This window comes from Idiotropiscis lumnitzeri, chromosome 11, assembly GCF_059441095.1.
Source record: "Idiotropiscis lumnitzeri isolate Australia: NSW breed Sydney's pygmy pipehorse chromosome 11, RoL_Ilum_1.0, whole genome shotgun sequence".
NCBI lineage: Eukaryota > Metazoa > Chordata > Actinopteri > Syngnathiformes > Syngnathidae > Idiotropiscis > Idiotropiscis lumnitzeri.
Window position 1 is genome coordinate 20646191 of NC_142401.1, and position 21057 is coordinate 20667247.

The window sequence follows — 21057 nt, forward strand, 5'->3', positions numbered from 1 at the left end:
AATTGAACAAATGAATGCATTCAACACCCGCTAATCACAGACATTTGTATACAAATAAGTACTTTGTCAAAAATTTCTAGTGTCCTTTCTATATACGGTGTGTTTTGGCCTCTTTGGGCTTCCATCGCCACAAATGACTGTATCTTTTGGGAAATGTAGTTTAAATGTCGGTTGACAAATACAAGCAGAACGTTGACAAGAATAAAAATTGACTTCATTTCCCACAATTCACACTGCACTACTTTTGTTTAGTGTACGGAAATATATCGTGATCTACGTCCGCTTCAGTGATTAAACTGATGTCGACGTTTTCAATTGTATTTTCTCCATTGGTGATTCTAGCCCCTAAACACAATTTTTTTTTTAAATCAGCAATGGAACCACATTGGAAGGAATCAAAATTATTGGCTCGTGTAGGCTGAACTTGGTTGGAAGTCGAACATTAACATTTGGACATTCTTCCTCGCGATGTATACTTTATTGTCTGGATTATATAAATACATGTTTCAAAAGGACGAATATTGCATTTTAATCCTTGGATTGGATAACGCTGGAAAAACGGTATTTTCGTCTCTTCTGTCTGACATGCTGTTATTGTGAGGTTCGCCATTCAGTTGTTCACGTCACCTTCGTAATGTTAACTTTGATCGTCTTAGTTTACCTTAATAAAGTTCAGAACTACATTCCATTGTTAGTTTTACTTAAAATTAATCTTTTGAAAATTAAGGCGAACTTGTTTCGCTTATTATCCGTAAATATTGGGGGCGGCTACTACTTTCATTTTATAATCGTCGCGAGAGGTTGTTTTTGTTCGAATTTGGTTGCAGGTGAATTGATCTATTTCAAAGAAATTATATAATCGAATTCCATTAAAAGTGTGAAATAGACCATAGTTTGGATACAGAAATGCACTTTGGTCGCAGTGAAGTGGGCTACTCGATAAGACAAATGGATGCGGCGACATATTACATTACAACATATTTGAGAAGTGCTCCTGTATACAAAAATACAATATAATTTTGATATGAAACGTGTGACTCGAGAATGTTAATGCATATGTGTTATTAATCAACTATCATTTACACGAATGCTATCAATAAAGAGTAAAGCAGAGGGCCATTCACAAGCACATTAATTACTTTTATTGTTTAATATTTAGTAGGCCTTCTCACAACTTTGCTGCCAAGTCATCTATACAAATGAGAATCTGTTCCCAAATTGCTTTACCTGGCTAAATCAAGATTAAATAACTAAAAGTACCATTGACATTTTAGGTTAAATAAATAAAGATTACCACTGTAATTTTTCTGAGAATACGACCTTACTCTTACTTTGATGTAATGTGAATTCATTAGAACATGGCAACTTACAATTGTCCATTGCCACGAAATAATGAGGACTCTGTCACTGCTTAGCTTGTCTTTTTGATTACCGGAGACAAATTGCTTGTTTATTTTAACTTACTTGGTTAATGCAGATGAATCTGATTCTCATGATCCTGTTTACTCAATGGCATCTGACATTCTAGCCTCCAAAATGTACAGTATTTGTCCTGAAAGCTCAATGCAAGCTCTAGACATTATTTTCAATAGTTGACTGAAACTATATTATTTTATTCACCTCTAAAGCTAACAGTGTAGAGTAGTTTCTTTTGTTGTTTTTTTTTACATCAACCGATCATTTCTATGGTTTTGCAACATATCCGCTAGACTATGTGACTGTCATGTCATGGTAATAATGGAATACAAATGTTCTTGTTTAACTCCTGTTTGTATGATAACTATCTTCACAGACCTTTTTGGAACAAACCAAAACAAGGTTCAGCAAGAACTATAAGGCAATGAATTTATCCAAGATCACAAGTACAGTTGGACTGAACAGTAAGTATGGTTTGGTGTGTTTGCGTGTATGTATATGTGTATACTATAGTCTAGTTTACAGTTGCTGCTAGATTATTTGTGCTAATTTTATTCTTTTACAGTTGGAACTATTGATGTGGGCAAGGCTCGTCTAATGTTCTGGGATCTGGGAGGCCAAGAGGAACTCCAGTCTCTCTGGGATAAAGTTAGTTTCTTCGAGCAATAACATCCACCAATCATGCAGCGGTGTCTGTTGAAAGGATTTATTTTAAACATTTTCTATAAAATCCTGCTATTTAAGTTTTGTTATTGGGTCACTTGACTGATCTTAACATTGGCTCTTATATGATAGGTCTGGAGTAAACAATGTCAGCACGAATAAAAAAATCTGAAATGATTCGAGGATTTTTGGATAGACTTGCCGGGGACTTTGTCACGCCCGTAAATTAGGTGGAGTCTGCTTGACGGACACATCAGCCTGGCTGCGTTATTGAAGGAAGCGCGAAAGCAGTTCACTATTGTTTCCTGGCTTGCTCTATCCCCGGTCTGTGGTTTTCAAACGAATTTAGAACATTTAAGGCAGTGAATATGCCAAACTGATGCATTGTGGCTGGGTGTACCAACACATCGAAAGAAGAGGTCAGCCTGCATAAATTCCAGAAGAATGAGAAAGTAGGGCTGGGCGATATTACCTCAAATCAATATCGCGAGAAATTGAGCAATTTTACCTCGATAACGATAAATGCACAATAAATTCCCCCCGTGGACTAAATTCAAAATAAATGCAGGAAATCCATATTGACTGTTTTTTTTATTGACCAACTGGTACACATTACTTTCAATGAAAGATAAAAGTACAAAAATCATTTGTATAAACATTACAAAATAGTTTGCTTTACATGACTTGAACAATGTTACAAAGAAAAAGGGTACCACTTGCAAAATCTTTTTCTAGATTGCGTCAAGATGCTGTCATGATGTAAATAATGCCAAATTAAAAAAATGCTAAATAAAATTAAAGAAAATGTCAATGCAAGCCAAATAAACAAGTGTGCATCATTGGGGAAAATGTGCCGTCTCGAGTACTCTGGTGCGCAGTCGCCACTTGACGGCTATGTAATGCACAGTCAGGCTCAATCAGGGATCCATGTTGCGACCCGACCACAAGTCGGATGTAGATGCAAAATGCTTGACATGTCTAAGCTCCCGTCCCGATGTAGTCCATATCGGGAAATACAGCTTTCATGAAGCGTTTAAATCCTGTGCGCACCACTGTAACTAGAGGATCTTAACCTTTAGCTATGTGCTAGGCTATCCCGTCCACCTCTGAGATGTTCTCTCGTATGGTGTCGCCTCCGTTAATGGGCTGTTGTCACCTGTCGAACCTTGCTTCTCACTTTGAACTTTCAGCACAGCATGGTTGTGTTGTGGGGAGTGAAAAAGCTTCTGGATTTGAATCGCCAGCTACGACCGTGAATACAGGAAATACAACCTGACGCTTACGCATGCGCTGAGCTAGCGTGACTTAAAAAAAAAAAAAAAAACGGGTGGCGTTAAGTAGACTTACCTGCCAACTTGAGGAAATGTCCCTCAGTTCCATGACATCCATGTTGCTGCAGCCATCCACAAACGCAATAGGCATTGATGTTTAGCGCAAGCATGTAAATGTTTACTATGAAACTACCTATAAAAACTAAGAGAAATCCTTGTAAACATTTTTCACTTTTTTGGGCAACAAGGCATTTTTTAATTGACAAACTACTGACATCATGAATTAAATTGGGTAAATCCACTGTGCTAAAGAAAGCAAAAATAAGTGCTGGAATGAAAATAAGCATTTGTTTTGCTTCTCTGGTATGCATAAATCTAATCTAAACATTCAAAATGTGCTATGTGCCTGAAAAAATTTAACTTGAAAAAAGTTTTAGGGGAAGACAGAAACAGTCTGTCTGTCTGTCTGTGCACGTGTGCGTGCACGCATGTGCGTGCGCGCGCGTGCAGAGGGAGATCGAGATTAACAATGATTTGTTTTTTATATTTAGTACTACGCAGAGTCCCATGGAGTTATCTATGTGATAGACTCAACTGATGAAGAACGACTTTCTGATACAAAGGAAGCTTTTGGTAAGTCACCCAACACGCCGCTTTTATATGCATATATATGCTTTTCCTTTAAGCATGGTTAAAACTGTGTGGTTAATTTCAGTTTTGTTTTAGCCATTCTCAAGTGGTACAGTGAACTACCACTACATATGTATGTATGTATGTATGCGTGTGCATGCGTGTGTATGTGTGTGTGTGTGTGTGTGTGTAGGGGGGTGCATGCGTGTGTGTGTGTCTGTATATATATATATATATATATATATATATATATATATATCTCGAGAGAGAGGGAGAGAAATTGATTACATTGATTACATATGTAGAACGATATGATAATAATTAGCCGTTTCTTACATCATTCCAGAGAAAATGATCAGCAGTGATGTGTTAGAAGGTGTCCCACTCCTTGTCCTCGTCAACAAACAGGACGTACCGGTACTGTATATTTCTGTTCAATTAAATGCAACCATCCATCCATCTTAGCTGGGTTTGGGTCACGGAGGCGCAGTAGCTGTGGCAAAGAAGCTCAAAGACTTTTCTCTCCCAAGCCACTTCATCCAGCTCTTCCGGGGGTATCCCAAGGTGTTCCCAGGCCAAAAGCGTGACTTAGTCCCTCCAACTTGGCCTAAGTCGTCCCCAAGGCCTCCTCCCACTATACACAGTGTTGATGGCGCACTGCTTGCCCCTCATGAGATGTCGGATGGTGGATGACAATTTCCTCAAAGCCGTCTAGAAGTCGTTCTCCTTGGCCACATTAAACTCTTCCCACGCTCACTATTTTGCCTCAGCGACCGCCAACGCTGCATTCTCTTAGCCCAACCGGTACACATCAGCAGTTTCAGGAGTTCGGCGTTGCCGCCTTGATAAGAACTGACCACCTATGTGCCACAGCTCCAGTCGGCCACCTCAACAATGGAGGAGCGGAACATGGTCCGCTTGGATTGTGTCAGATGTTCTTCGTGGACCGTCACAATATGTTTGGCCTTGCTAGGCCAGACCAGCATCTTCACCCACCATTGTAGCCAACACACCACCAGGTGGTTGTCAGCTTACAGCTCCGCCCCTATTTTCACCCGAGTGTCCTAACTTCGTGGCAGCAAGTCCTATGACATGACCACAAAGTCAATCATCAAACTGCGGCCTTGGGTGTTTTGGTGCATGGATTCTTGAACATGGTGTTTGTTTCTCCTGTTGTTTGTGACATTGTTCAAGTCATGCAAAGCAAGCTATTTGGAATGTTTATACACATTATTTTTGTACTTTTATTTTCCATTGTGTACCAGTCGGTCCATAAAAAAAAAAACTGTTAAAATGCATTTCGTTGGGCAACTCAAAATTGCTTACAAGAGGACTGGCATCAGAGCCCAAGTTGTGTGTGGAGGTTACCCCGACTACATTTAGTCTGAACTTCTCAACCTCACACACCGGCTCGGCCTCCTTTCCTGCCGGAGAGTTTCATTTTCCCTAGACTTTAGTAGGATTGGATGGGCAAGGTCTCCGCCTCTGGCTGTCAGCCCAGTTCACACGGCAACCACTTTGGTCCCTCCCATAGGAGATGAGCCCATGTGAAGGCGGCCCCACATTGTCCTATTGTGCCGGTCCCAATGGGCGCTGAGTATTGAGCCCCACCTCCAGCGGGTAGTCCCAGTAACCTGCATCTGGGCAAGGGATAATGTCCATCTATTACACTCGTCATAAGGGGTCTTTTGAGCCCTGCTTTGTCTGGTCCCTCTTTAGGGACCTGTTTCCCGTGGGTGACACAACCAGGGACTTGAAGCGGCAGACAGCTTAGCTCCTCGGCTCATTGGTACGCACAAACCCCTCCACCATGATAGAGGTGATGGCTAATGGAGTGGCGGTTAAATGCAGATAAACATTTTCATTTTTCATATATATACATACAATACATACTCATTTCCCCTCTGGTTATATTTGTATAGACCAACTCAACAAAACAATATAGAAATCTCATTTGTGAAAAAAAATAATTTTATCAGTTGCTATGATGAGTTGATCTTGCCTTAAACCTTCCCAATTCAGTAAACACTTGGAATTTTCAAACAGTTTTGTTGCAGTCTTATCATGCCTTGTGTCTGTTCCTTCATCAGAACTGTTTGTCCGTGCCAGATATCAAAACTGCCTTCAGTGACTGTGCACCCAAAATTGGCAAGCGAGATTGTTTAGTCCAGCCATGCACTGCCCTCACGGGGTGAGTAAGCCACTTCAGTAATGCCACTTATTTTCTTCAAAATTCATCTTGGAGATCAATTCTGTTCATTTCTGATGCAGGAAAGGAGTACATGAAGGCATCGAATGGATGGTGAAGTGTGTGATCAGGAACATTCACAGGCCACCCAGACAGAAGGACATCACATAGATGTGCATCACATCCCTTTAATCTGATTTGAGACTTTCACATCAAGAATACTTGTAAACGTTGGAGCTGAAAACTCTACCCTTGTTTGTCTTCTGTAACTTTGGTCAGCTTGATTATTTACCGATTTAGGACTGCCTTTGACTGATAAAATGATACTAAACTGTTGTATGGACGTTGTCTTTCCCCACACTTGTTAAGATAGTTAACTTTTGATGGCTTTTCAAAAGATTAAAAATACAGTGAACCCCCGGTTATCGCGGTTAATGGGGACCGAGACCACCCGCGAAATCTGAAAATCCGCGAAGTAGCGTCGCACCTTCAAAAAAAAAAAAACACCGCGTATATATATACTTCGCACCTATATATATATATATATATATATATACTGGTAGAGAGAGAGAGAGTGAAATTCATGTTATAACAAAAAAACATTATTATTAAAACTTATTACAGCCATTATTTTTGTATTTATTCAATTACTTCTTTTTGTATTTATTTAATTACTTCGACTTTTACCTGCTGGTACGCCGTCCGGTGTGCCCTGTGAATGTTATGATACTCCAGCAGAACTGGAGGATTGAACAGGACTCTCCAAACGCAGACACGGGAAAAAAGGTGGTGATACAAAGATAGTGTAGCGACTTTGTAAATAGTTCAAGGGTTCTGTGTTTTCCTCTTTTCTGTGGAGGCTGTGAAGGCAGCAGGGGAGTGAACGTTATGTTGTTGTCGTTGTGTTGCTCTCTCTCTGATCGGCGTGGTTGCGGCCAACAGCAGCCGTTTTTGGCTTAATAATAAAAGCGTTCGCTGATGGACAAATTGGCCTGATTTATTATACAACGTTACAATATTTATTATAATCACAATATAGTCAGTGTAATCAGCGCGTCTCGCAGCACGAGACGATCGCTGGAGGAACGCCCACACAGCTGAAAAAACAAAAACACACGCGGCATGACAGGCACGGATCATGACAGTGAAATGAAAGGTGGCATTCTTCATTTATTTATTCATTCATAACTGACAGCCTCGCTCTCCGCCGTTGCCCGGGCGGAAGGTGCTCCTATTCGGCTTAACTACCGCGCACGCCGGCCGGTCTCCTTCGGAGCTCACGCACGGTCCCGAACGAAGCCAAATGTCGCCGCGCGAGTGCCCGGGCGGAAATTGTTTATCTTCGGCTTGACAGCCACACACGCCGGCCGGTCTCCTTCGGAGCTCACGCACGGTGTCCGATCGTGTCCGTCGCCACCAATCGTGTCCGGGGGAACCTGCTCTTCTTCGGCCACTCTCCTCTTCGGCGCACGCCGGCCGTCTAACCGCTTCAGCGCCCCCTTGTGCCGCTCGGCGAAACTACAATGCTCCCGAATATTTTTTAGACCCGCGAAGCACTGAACCCGCGAAAGGTGAACCGCGAAGTAGCGGGGTTTCACTGTGTATATACATACACACCCCCGCGACCCTGGTGAGGAGAAGCGGTACAGATGATGGATGGATGGGTATATATATATATATATATATATATATATATATATATATATATATATATGCTGTCAAGCGATTTAATTGTTTTAACTAATTAATCAAAAAATTCCATAATTGCGATTAATTGCATTTTTTCTACAATTTCTTGATAAGCTATTAATAGTTATTTTCTTGAATAATATCTTGTAATTAATGTAAAATCACAAGTGTATTTTAAATTGAAGACTGTTCTGATAACTTTATTTGATCCTTGAATACGGTCTAAATTGAGTATTTCTTTACAGGAATTTTTCTTAGAAACAATTCTCAAAACTTATACAATACATTTAGTTGTAAGCACCACACTCCAGCAGTGTTGGTTTGCAAGGCCCAGTGGTAACTTAAGCAGGGTGTTTGTTCTGAGATGATGTGCTAAAGATGTACAGCTAACATGGTACCGTGTTTGAATTTGGCTTTACAAGATATGCAAATAAAATTTTGAAGTAAATATAACTGAATTAAAATATTTAATTGCGTGATTTTTTTTTCAATAAATGTTTAGTTAACGATTTAATTGGAGCCTATCCCAGCTATCTCTCTCCAGCAGTCGGTGGGGTACACCCTGAACTGGTGAGAAGGGTCTGGCTGTAGCCGGGGCGTTCATGTTAGGATAAAAGAATGCACACTGGGCGTTACTGTCAGCGTTTAGTCAACCAATGAAAAGGATCCAGTTAGAACCGGGGTGTTCCCAACGTGACACTGTGTGCGTAGTGGGCCTTGGTGATATTATCTACCGCGTTAAATTTATGCCACAATTACGTAAGTGTAATGTCAAATACTGTGTACGAAAACATGTTTCGTGGGTACAAAAACGTGTTCCGCGTGTAAAAGACCCTCCAAGTGTACACACAAAATCGGTTTTACGCTGACAGCTTCTCTCTACTCTACACGTATAGAACGCTGATTCATGCTTGCGATGCAGGCGTGACAATTGTGCCACAATTCTTCATCAATCAGGAGTCGAACACTAGGGCTGATTCTGATTGGCTGTTTACAATCCAAACGTAACCCGGAGATGGGGTAATAAAATAGAATAGAATAGAGCGGCGCTATTGCAAAACGACTACTATGGTGACATCTAATGATGAAGATGCAAATGCACAACTCCGAGAAGTGATTTCTGATTATGAAAAAAAAATACTAAAACAGAGAAATGTTTATGGATGGACATAGAACTAAAGGGACAATAAAGTGATGCCAATCAAAGATATTTGAAAAAAATATATTTTTGAATTAGGACCAATAGACTGAGAAACAGTTTCTTTCCGAGAGCCATCTCCATTCTGAACTCTCACACACACACGAGAACACCCTTACCTTGCAGAACAGCATCGTGATGTGTTTTTATATACCCTATTCAGTACTAAATTCCATTGCACTCTCTTATTTATTTATCTAATTTATATATTTGTCTGTATTATTGTTGTATTGCACTGGAGAGGGGAGCCCTCTAATCTCGTTGCACACTTGAGTACAATGACAATAAAGGGATTTCTAATTCTAATTCTAATTAAAATGCAGAAGACCCTTCTATCGACTGTTTGTGTCTGTGTTCTGTATTTGACATTACGCTTACGTAATTGTGGCATAAATCTAATGCCATAGAGAACAGGTGACACTGGACGTGGCCCTTGGTTTGAGGGGGTGTTCCCGTTGTAAGAACAGGGCATTCCCGTTAGAAAACAAGAACGCCCATTTGTGGCTGCAGCTGGACCATATTGGGAACTGGTTGCCAGCCTATCGCAGTGCACGCCAATCAGTGAACACTCTACGAGCCTGCCATACCATTAACAACACATAGGGGGTGAAATCATTTCAAATATTCAAAATGACGAAAGTACAATATCTATAATATCAAATTGAATCAAATCTGAAATAAAACAATATGGCTACAACATTTATACTCTTAAAACAATGGAGCATCACAACACGTCTTACCCACACAAAAGCTGTCTCTGCTTTGCTGGGAAAGGGCAGTTTGTGTGTTATTAATGATTGCCCCGCTTGGTACCAATACCAATACAAAATGGTCAATGCAGATTAATGATGCACAAAAAGAACACTTCAATTGTTTAAACAGGTTTTGACAAGTTTTGAGAATGTTCACAAAATTGAAACAGAAAAATATGATAAGACAAAATATTTACTCGGCTACATGCTGTCCTGCTAAATTATGTGTTGTAGTCCCAAATTTGTAACACGTTACAAGACTCAGTAACTGTAATAATGACGCAAAAATATTCAACAGTAACTCATTATGTCACTTCGTTACCGCCTAAATGTAATATATTACAGGACCATGTATCGTTTGTAACGCGTTAACCCCATCATGTTTTATAAGTATGTTAAATTTGGGATTTTTTTACGCTTGTGCAAGGGCGTTTTTAAGCTTTATCCTTCATTATGGCAAAATAAATTCAAAGTTCTAAATGCCAATTTTGTTGCCCCGTGCCCATCTTATAGTATTTTGAAAACTGATTTTTTTCCCCCTGTTGTTTTCCCAGGTCGTAAGATGATAGAGCTGAAGTTTGAAGTCAATCAGATGAATCCTCGAGGGTGCAAAATTATGACCCCTGTAAATGTGCAAAAATGGGCCACAATTGGACATTCATAGCTTATTTCCTCTTCATTTTAGCATATGATTGGAAAGGACATTTTTGTGTCTTGGAGTGTTACACGTGCCTGCCAGTTTATGTAGGCCCAGGTAAGACGTACCGGAATTCTATTTCGTTTTTCTACTCTAGGCGGCGCTACAGGGCCATATCTGTTTTTTAATGACAACTTTAAAATATCAAAATATTCACCAGGCCCAGAAAGTATGTTCTGCCGCCCATAAACCGCAATGAACGTACGTTAACCACAACGCTGCTATGCAGTGGCGCAAAAAGTATGTATGCGGTATATGCGGCGCACAGGGGCGCCACGCAAGAGGGGGCGCCAAAGCGATGGGAGGAAAATAATTTTTGAGTGGGCATTTAATTATTAAACAGCGGATTGTTCACGGGTATGGTTTGATCTTATCACTAATATTAATAGAGGCACGCCACTGATAGGCACCCCTCTGCTCCGAGACTGTCCCCGGCGTCCCCCCTCCGGCGCGCCGCGCGCACACAGACACAGACCGAGTCCAGTGCGCACTCATTCGAGTACGCGAGCCGCGAGTGCTTACAATTCGAACGTCTGATGATGCTAAAGATGTAGAAGCAAAATAGAATGTGCTCAGGGGCACAAAACCGAAAAAGAAAGAGGAAGAAAGATTATGCAGGCATAAAAACCAACTTTTCAAAGTGGTTAAAAGAAGGTAGGTAAGTTGTGACGTGTCAGCGTAGAAAGAGTCACATATGGCTCAGTGAAACATTCAATAAAGGTTTTAAATAAAAGTGTGACCTTCCCCAAAAATATTTTTTATAGGCTTCATATAAAAAATGAAATCGTTATTATTAGTAGTATTATTATTCATTTTGTGGGGCGAGGAGAGGGCTCTTTTGTGTTTGTATACCCCCCAGAAAGTAGGTAGTTGCACCCCTGCCGCTATGGCACAGCTGCACGATATACTCGTCGATCAGCAGACTTCAAACGCCTCGCTTTTATTTTGATAGGCATGAAAGCGGAAGTATTTTCGCGCATTGGCTTTGACTACTGGTTTCCTCCCGCTATGCCACTGGGCCAGTTTCTTTCCTGTTCCGACAGTTCAAAACGCAAATAATTAGTGGCACTGATAGTGCCATCGGTGAAACCATGCCGACACATTCGTTTGTGATGTTGGAACCACTGGATTCACGATGAGCACAGTTGGCGACAACTGGCGGAGACGCACGAGGAGCTCGCGAGACAGCTACAAGCTAACAGGAGGGCAAGGTGAAGAGTCCGCCGTGCTACGATGCCTGAGTGAGGCCAACACAGAAGAAGATCATGAGATGGAGGAAGACATTGGCTTCTTCAAGCAACACGACTTGGAGAGAAAGGTCATGGCCCCGCGCTACAACCTGCTCCGCGAAATCGGGAGGGGCACATATGGTGTCGTGTATGAAGCGGTGGCTCGAAGATCTGGTGCCAGGGTAGCTGTGAAGAAGCTTCGGTGCGATGCACCGGAAAACGTCGAGCTCGCCCTCCAGGAGTTCTGGGCGCTAACAAGTTTGGAGAAGCGCCACCAAAATGTTGTCCAACTGGAGGAGTGTGTGCTACAAAGGAACGAAATGGCCCAAAAGATGAGCCATGGGAACAAACGGTCAAAACAGTACCTGCGGCTTGTGGAAACCTCTCTCAAAGGTAACGCGTTTTTTTTTTGGTGAACGTGAGCTGTTCATGCTGAGTCACCATACAACACTTTGAGTGGTACAGGTTCTATCGAGTGTGTTAGTGTTGTTTCCGGTTTATTTAAGTGGTTTCAAAACCACTGACCACTTAACATGCCCGAACATCTGTTTGGTCGCTCTCTTGTTTGTAAGCTATTGTGGTTTGCCGTGCTGACATGAAATGTAAGCTATACGTATTGATAAGACAGAATGAGAAAATCAAAGTAAACGTGTGTTACAGGTCAGTTATCGTCATTCAATCTTTACTGGGGGAGGGTCCTTTTTTAGGGTGTTTGTCTCTCTAAAGTGGAGTAATATGTTTGCTGTTTTTTCAAAGGTGTTTAGTCCATCCCACACAAGTGTCATGGCACCTGCTAAGCATACTTCCTGCTAATTTTACCATATCTGGAGTGCAAATCCTTGCCAATAACATGCTCATTCATATTGACTTGAAAATGTAACAGCAAGAATTACAGTTAAGCAGTGGAAGACGACATAAGACCACTTTGTCAGTGAGATAAATAAAAATACAAATCTCTTTTGTGTTAAATCTTTTAGCCAATTGGCTTCAGACATTTACAAGATACTCTCAAAGATTTTGTTTAACAAAGTTTGCTACAATCCATTTTTTGTCACATTTCACTCCTATTGTTGCGCAGAACTTACAACTCTACCTGTACAGTCACAGTGTTCCAAGAAACGTCACAGTATCACTACTTCAAACTGTGCGTCAGTGTTAATATGCATTGTAAACCAGCAATGAATACTTTGAAGGCCATATTTTGAATGTTTATCTAAATTCAATGAAAGAACATCCATTCAAAACATTTGAACTATTTGCAGTCTTTCGCTTTTGTAATATTTTGCCGTCTCACCCATTCATTTTCCTTTTATACTCCTCTCAAGCTTCATCAGGTTGTCTAGGGAGGATCTCTTCACTGCCATGACTAGTCCCTAGTCCAATGTTAATGCTCCCTGTTCAATGTAAAGATCGGTACAAACGTAAAGACAGTCTGGCTGTTTTTGTCCAAAATTCTAAAAATGTATGTTACCTGGCCTAATATGGTGTTGCCTGAGTCTGTGGATGCAATGCCACTGACCTGCCCAAAAATGCCTTTTGCTGAGGGGCTGTCATCATTTGGTGCAGCATGTAACTGTTCACAATGAAGCAGTCAAGTATTGGAAGTAGCCAAAGAATACTTCTATTGCCTTTCCATGGCTTTTCCAGTCCCTTTGTATCTCTTTTGTAACCTGCTGATGACACTCTGCGAAACTCCAAGCTGTGTCCATTTCCCTTTGAGAACATCTTGTTTAAAGTAGTGCTGTCAAAATGAAACCCAAGATTAATTTTTAAAAACATTAATGCGATTTAATATTTTAACTCAGTTAACTCCGTTTTATTTACTTAAAATTTTTATTTGCATATCTTGCAGAGCCAAATTTAAACACTGTACCATATCCGCTGTACATCTTTCGCGCGTCATCTCAGAACAAAAAACCCTGCGTAAGTTACCACTGGGCCTTGCAACCCAACATTGTTGCAGTGTGCTGCTTGCAACTAAATGTACTGTATAAGTTTTGAGAATTTGTTTGTGTTGTTTCTAAGAAAGATTACTGTAAAGATGACTCCATTCAGATCGTATTCTAGGATCAAAGAAAGATATTAGAACATTCTTTGATTTAAAATACACTTCGTATTTGGTATTTTACATTGATTCTAAGATATTATTCAAGTAAATACAGGTTAAAAACTTCACAAAAAATCGTAGTAGAAAATCTTTGATTAATCGCAATTATTTACGGAATTTATTGTCTTGGTCTGGTTCAAGAGGGAGTCAAATAATAAGTAAAAAAACAATCACGGGTCACCTGTTTTCTTGTTTGTGAGCTGAGCTGATGTCATTTTCACTTGACAACTACTTGGCAAAAAACACTTTAATATATCAAACAGCCCTAGATATAGGTAATTCTAAACTTTGTGTGTGTGTGTGATGAGGGTCACTATCCAGTGAACTTTCTTCAAATGAAGGAGTCTCAGGATCAGACCAAAATGCTTACAATGGCTGATGCGCTACTTCACTCTTCTCATCACATGGAGTATCTTGTTCTGGTACATTTCCATTGCAATAAAATTACTGCTCCTGAACGAATGTCCTCTGTGTGCTGCAGGAGAACGAGTGCTGACTCCTCCAGAGGAGCCGTGTTACTTGTGGTTTGTCATGGAGTTCTGCGAAGGAGGTGACCTCAACCAGTTCATCCTGTCTCGGAGGCCTGACTCACAAACCAACAATAGCTTTATGCTACAGCTTACCAGTGCTGTGGCTTTCTTACATGAGAACAAGATTGTACACAGAGACCTAAAACCGGACAATATTCTCATATCTGAGAGATCAGGGACTCCTGTCCTCAAGGTTGCAGATTTTGGCCTTAGCAAAGTTTGTGCAGGTTTAGGAAATGCCATCGAGGGCAAAGAAGTTGAAGATAAAACGAAAAATGTCAACGTAAACAAGTTTTGGTTGTCATCGGCATGTGGCTCAGACTTCTACATGGCTCCCGAAGTCTGGGAAGGTCACTATACAGCCAAGGCTGACATATTTGCTCTTGGCATCATCATTTGGGCCATGTTGGAGAGAATTACTTTTATTGATGCTGAGTCCAAGCGAGAGCTCCTTGGAACATATGTGAGACAAGGAGCAGACATTGTACCAGTGGGTGAGGCGCTGCTAGAAAATCCTAAGATGGTACTTAACATCCCTCAGAAACGCAGGTCATGCATGTCTGATGGAGTGAGGAAGCTGCTGCTGGACATGCTTGCCGTCAACCCTCAGGACCGACCTGATGCTTTCGAGCTCCAGACAAGAATGGACCAGGTTATGTGTCCTGTGTGACTTTGCTCCTGATCATTTCTCAGGTAAACAGTCCCATTACTTTTTTGATCTTGTTTTGTTCTTTATTTAATTGGTGTGAATTTAGATATCCACTGCAACATTAGCACAATATTTGCAATTATTTTTGGTTACGTGTGCAAAAAACAAAACAAACAAGCATAGAAAGCAAGAAGATGAATCTCAACTAAAGTAAATATGAAGTTTATTTTGTAAATCATGGTTTTACTTTAAAGGGAAAAACAAGTCCCTTGGCAGCATGAACTGAAATGAAGCATTCACAATAACTAGTGATTAGTGTTTAGCATTACTGTGGTCCTCTTTTCCTCACAGAATTGTATTAACTGAGATGGTTGTCGAGCATGAACCCATATAAGGTTATACCACAGCATCATAAAGGGACACTGGATTGACTTTAACATGAGCACTTATATCATAGGCATGTAAAAATGACATGATTTTTTGGTGACGAGATTTATAACAAATAGGTATGCCCGCTTTTGGCGCTCACTTGTTATTTTTTTCCTTCTCAGCAGTGTTATTTTCGTCAACGATGACGAAAATATTTTGTTAACGCCCCTTTTTTCAAAACGATAACGAGACGATGGCAATTTAAACGAGGTTCTTTGATCACGAAAACATGACGTGACGTACATGAATTCTCGTTGACTAGACGGGACGAAATTGTTAGCGTGTGGTTCGTCAGACGCTCAAAATTTATGACATCCCTTCCTCTTGTACATGTAATGTGTCTATCAAAAAATTCCAATGAAGGGTAACGTATCCTTCAGTTGGGCACGCGCACCGCCGGGACAGCACGCAGGGCGCATGCGCCGCGCACACACCGGCAAAACATTCGGTCATTCGTCTCTGCTCACACACTGACACACTTTACTTTGACGGAGCATGGTGACAGTGATACTCGGTAGGCTACTTGGTTCTGATAACAACAAGCTGTGACAAGTAAACAAGACGTATGTTTGATAGTTTGGACTTGTGGTACATATATATATATATATATATATATATATATATATATATATATATATATCGCGAGAAATCGAGCAATTTTACCTCGATAACGATAAATGCACGATAAATTCCCACGTGGACTAAAATCAAAATAAATGCAGGAATTGCATATTGACTGTTTTTTTTATTGACCAACTGGTACACTTTACTTTCAATGAAAAATAAAAGTACAAAAATCATTTGTATGAACATTCCAAATAGCTTGCAGGGTTCGCGGTTAACTTTAAAAACTGCTTGCCCATAGGGCAAGTGCCACTAAAATTTGCCTTGCCCGAGTGGCCAAATTACTTGCCCGACTTGGGCAAGTGACAATTTTTTTTCTCTAAGAATAAAATGTTTATGGTTGTAAAATGTGCGCCACAAATGTAAATAAACATATAATCTGATAAGCATACATTAATCTTGTTTTCATCATCAACCATGAAACCCTACTCACAACAGCAAATGTATCATCCTGTGCAGTTATTGAAAATGTTAATTGTAGTTTTAATAATTAACAAATCTGCATGTTAAATTGGGAAAATGATATTACAGCAATCCAGATGATCAATTTTAAGTCCAGGAGAGCGTATTAATTGAGGAATCACATGAGTAAATTATGAGTGTGGCAGATTTGTGTATTCCTTTAAGACCAGTGCCTGTGGTGCTGCCTCCATAAGTTTCATAGCATAAACAGAACACAGTCACTGACACTATGTCAGGTCACATCATGGAGCTAATGAATTAACAGCCAATAATCAAATATTACTCCCTTCCTTACTCACAACTGAATTGTCTACTTAAAAATATTCTAGCTATTTTAGTCATGTCAGAGGAATCCGAAATGTTCGGATTTGAACGAACTCGTCGCCACTTTGTAAACATGCGCAGAAGGTAAGAAAACTTCCGGCTGTCAATTTTCGGCCGAAATATCGTAGGTTTTTGTTGTGTTTTTCAAACTTCAAATGAGGATGCTACAACAGCGAGTTCCAATACTGCGGGATTTATTGACGTCCACTTTAACTCGACATTCACTGAACTAACTGATCCCCGTAGCGCCCGCCCATTGCCCCCGATAAGGCCAATGGACCATACCAAAACATAAGGGGTTGTCTGGGTTAAACCATCACCATACAGTGCACACAAACAGATCACACCACCGTTTTCGTCAAAATTAAAGATATTTGGCTGCTTTAAAAAATGCTTGCGCGGTCGGGCAAGTTGCCCATAATTTTACCTTGCCCGTGGCCTAATTTCACTTGCCCCGGGCAATCGGGAAGCGGTTAACCGCGAACCCTGAGCTTGCTTTGCATGACTTGAACAATGTCACAAAGAAAAAGGGTACCTCTTGCGAAATCTTTTTCTGCAAATAGATTGCGCCAAGATGCTCTCATGATGTAAATAATGGCAAATAAAAAAACGCTAAATAAAATTAAAGAAAATGTCAATGCAAGCCAAATAAACAAGTGTGCATCATCGGGGAAAATGTGCCGTCTTGAGTACTCTGGTGCGCAGTCGCCACTTGTCATCTATGTAATGCACAGTTAGGCTCAATCAGGGATCCATGTTGCGACCCGACCACAAGTCGGATGTAGATGCAAAATGCTTGACATGTCTAAGCTCCCGGCCCGATGTAGTCCAATACGGCTTTCATGAAGCGTTTAAATCCTGTGCGCGCCACGTAACTAGAGGAGCTTTATCTTTAGCTATGTGCTAGGCTATCGCGTCCACCTCTGAGACGTTCTCTCGTATGGTGTCGCCTCCGTTCATGGGCTGTTGTCACTTGTCGAACCTTGCTTCTCACTTTGAACTTTCAGCACAGCATGGTTGTGTTGTGGGTGGTGAGAAAGCTTCTGGATTTGAATCGCCAGCAACGAGAGCGACAGACGGGTGGAGTCACATGACTAGAGGCGCTGTAGCGGTCTTAAAGGGGCATGAACATTGCCGCAGACAAAAGGCTTTTCTTTTTTCTTTTTTTATTCACCGAATTTACCGACATGGGCAAAATGATTTCGTTCATTGTAATAAATTTCGGTAACGGTAAATTTTCGGTTTATCGCCCAGCCCTAATATGCATATATATACATATATACGCATGCATATATATATACATATATACGCATGCATATATACATATATACACATACATATATACGCATGCATATATATACATATATACGCATGCATATATACATATATACGCATGCATATATATACACATATACATACATATATATAAATATACATACATACATATATATATATATATATAAGTTTAGTATCCCTTTAAAATGATCACTCACTATAACTGTACTTAAACGAGCCGTGGCCATATGTGCAGTGTCATAGCGTTTGATACCCATCTAAGCATTTGCTTAACCATTTATCCTCACTATTAACGATTAGCCATAGGGTGGCTCAGCTGCCCCGCTTTAGTTTGTTGTCTCTGCCACCTACAGCACAATATCATATGTACATAAGTGGTGTGCGTGTGTCCTGATGAGTCTTTGAATTGCATTGTGTGTCATTGCAGATGTAGGCTTTTTTATTTGCACACCTGTACTTATGTTAAATGTAGTTGTCACTCGCAGCACTGTGAATATCACGTTACATTTTGTTGATCGAATACCTGAAAAAACTTAATGGGTCACATGACACGGCACAGATCAACATTCAATATAATTTGGGTGTTCATGTAATTGTTCTCCCTTATGCTCCAGTGATTGTGCTTGTTCTAATACAAAAAAATGTAATTCTGTGTGTCTGCAGATGTGTGTCTTTACCTGGAGCTGCTACTTCACTGAAGTGTCCCTGTTGTATGTGATGACTATGAAGAAAGAGGACGACAGCAATTTTATCTGCAGTTTAATGCTTACATTTGCTGACATAAAACTTGATCTTAATTAAACTCAATAGCTAATCCTGACCGGGAAAATTTGTTTTGCCTTGATTGTTCTAATAAAAGAAGAAACCTTACATCTGCTGCTCTTTGTGGGTACCTGGAAAAGCTTGACAGAATCGCCCCTGTCCAAGAAATTCGCATCAGTCATGGTATACACAAAAATGGTAAGCTTATGGTTACTTGTCTGAATCTGCGATCTCCCCCCTTTCATTTCTGGGCAATTCACTGTCATTGTAATGTTAATGCGATGCTGCTTCTCTTACTCTCTCTCGCACTCTAGCTCTCCATCATATTTGCACACGCGCACGGACACACTTCAAATGTCATGCATCTTTTTTTCTCCATTTAATTTTCCTGCTGTTTATATTTATATAAACTGTTATGTGCTCTCTCACTTGCTGTCTCTTGCACATTCTCTCACACAAATACAGTTTTTCCTGTCCCAACTGTAACTATAGGTAAATAAGTCCATAATTGTATTCAGTCTTTCCTCTTTGCTGAGATTGTATTTATTGTGCGTGTGCGGCAGTTTTGTTAAAAATTTTCACAAGTTCGGTCCCTCCCTTTCAGTTCTTCTGTTTAAATATATTGCAGAATTCTGATGAACCTTTTGGATTGAAACAAACTGGTTACAGCACTTATTCATGTAGCCATGGTCATTATTACAACTCAGCTTTATAGTTGTTTGGGAAATTATTATAAGTAACTTAATTATTTACGTTGATACTTTTGTAGTCGTTAACTGAAAAAACTAAAGCCAAAGTTTTAACAACAAAAATGAACGTACAATAGTGTTCCATACACACTCTTAAAGAGAAAGATTTGTAGAAAGCGCATTAAGTTTTTTAATGTATTGTTTGTACTCGTCTGAAGTGCACGGTCAACAAATTTAGTTTTGACCATCGAATGAACCACACATAACTTAATACTGACGTTAGTATACACCAAATAGTGCCTTCTAAGTCTGAGAAGGCCTTTCTTGAATCCTTTATTCAAGGAACATGAATGGTCTGGAGTTTGTGTTTACCGTGCAATTCGCTATCAGGAAAGACATGAGTGACGTGAAGCTGGCACCCCATCCTTTTTTATTTTTTCCCTGCTAATAGTTTTTATTGTTCAAGTAGCCTTCGTGTTCCAGGTGCAGTTATGTTGATGAATTTGATTCTTGTAAACATTAGCTTTAGTGAATTTAAATGGTGAACAAAACTATGATGTGGAAACATTGCTGACAAGCCTTTTGAGGGGTTTCTTTTTCCCTTACCAAAGAGTCAAAATGCACTACCTCGTCTTTTTTGCTGAGTTTTGTTCCCCAACAACTACATTCCACAGCCTGTTGCTATCTTATTTTATCATTTTTTTCAATGTTTGCAATTTTTCACTCTTTGCAGGAATTTGTACAAAACAGGGCAACTGTAGATTCAGGGGCATTTGGAATAAGCAACATTATTTTGCTGTTTCCTTTTTGTTCCCCAATGTTTACAAACCTTCAGGTACTGGTTCAGCTGTAATTTATCTTATTTTTTTAAATCTTTCACTTGGTAAAAATGCAGAGTTGAATTGATAATCTTTAATTGAGATGGTTAGATCAGTGTTCTGCTTTTATTATTTAAGAAAAATAAAATAAAATGTTTATTAGCGAACCATTTGTATTGGACGATGCGATGTTGGTGACATTTGCTGAAGAGCCTAGTTGACTACGAGCGGAATGATTTTGGATACAAATGTACCTATGCAATTCTCACTTTGACAGAAACTGAATGAGTTGACTCAACACACTTAGCCTGATGGATGTATGAAGCCTTTATTCAAACAGTACTGTTTTCTGTGCCGCAGACCAGCTTATGGGTTTCGTGACGTTTTATACTGCTTCCTCTCTGTTTCAATAAAGGTTGGAAATAAAGTACCACTTTGTTATCTTTAGTTTTTTTTAAACACTGCATGAGCAAGTTACAAAATGAAGAGTGGTTGTGGGGGTATTTTCTCAAGAATGAACCTGCAACAAAGAATATTTGAATAGCAAGGTGACAAGCCGCCATATGGAGTAAGTTTAAAAAAAACAAAAAAAAAACAACTATCACAAAAATTGTCCATAAAAATAAATTCACTG

The 21057-nt window shown here is 40.0% G+C and overlaps 2 protein-coding genes across 2 annotated transcripts; both read left to right on the forward strand.

Moving 5' to 3' along the window:
• The first annotated feature begins 247 nt into the window (after positions 1 to 247).
• arfrp1 (ARF related protein 1) lies at positions 248 to 6504 on the forward strand. The gene is made up of 7 exons (XM_088310097.1): positions 248 to 561; positions 1793 to 1880; positions 1982 to 2064; positions 3902 to 3983; positions 4327 to 4397; positions 6071 to 6171; positions 6252 to 6504. Exons 1-7 carry the CDS (start codon positions 469 to 471, stop codon positions 6337 to 6339), a joined length of 606 nt encoding a protein of 201 aa, XP_088166223.1. The 5' UTR covers positions 248 to 468; the 3' UTR covers positions 6340 to 6504.
• Positions 6505 to 11443: 4939 nt separating this feature from the next.
• Positions 11444 to 20853, forward strand: LOC148328154 (serine/threonine-protein kinase 35-like). Its single transcript, XM_088309556.1, has 3 exons — positions 11444 to 12126; positions 14322 to 15063; positions 18818 to 20853. The coding sequence occupies exons 1-2, from the start codon at positions 11640 to 11642 to the stop codon at positions 15038 to 15040; spliced, it is 1206 nt and encodes a 401-aa protein (XP_088165682.1). The 5' UTR covers positions 11444 to 11639; the 3' UTR covers positions 15041 to 15063; positions 18818 to 20853.
• The last annotated feature ends 204 nt before the right edge of the window (positions 20854 to 21057 follow it).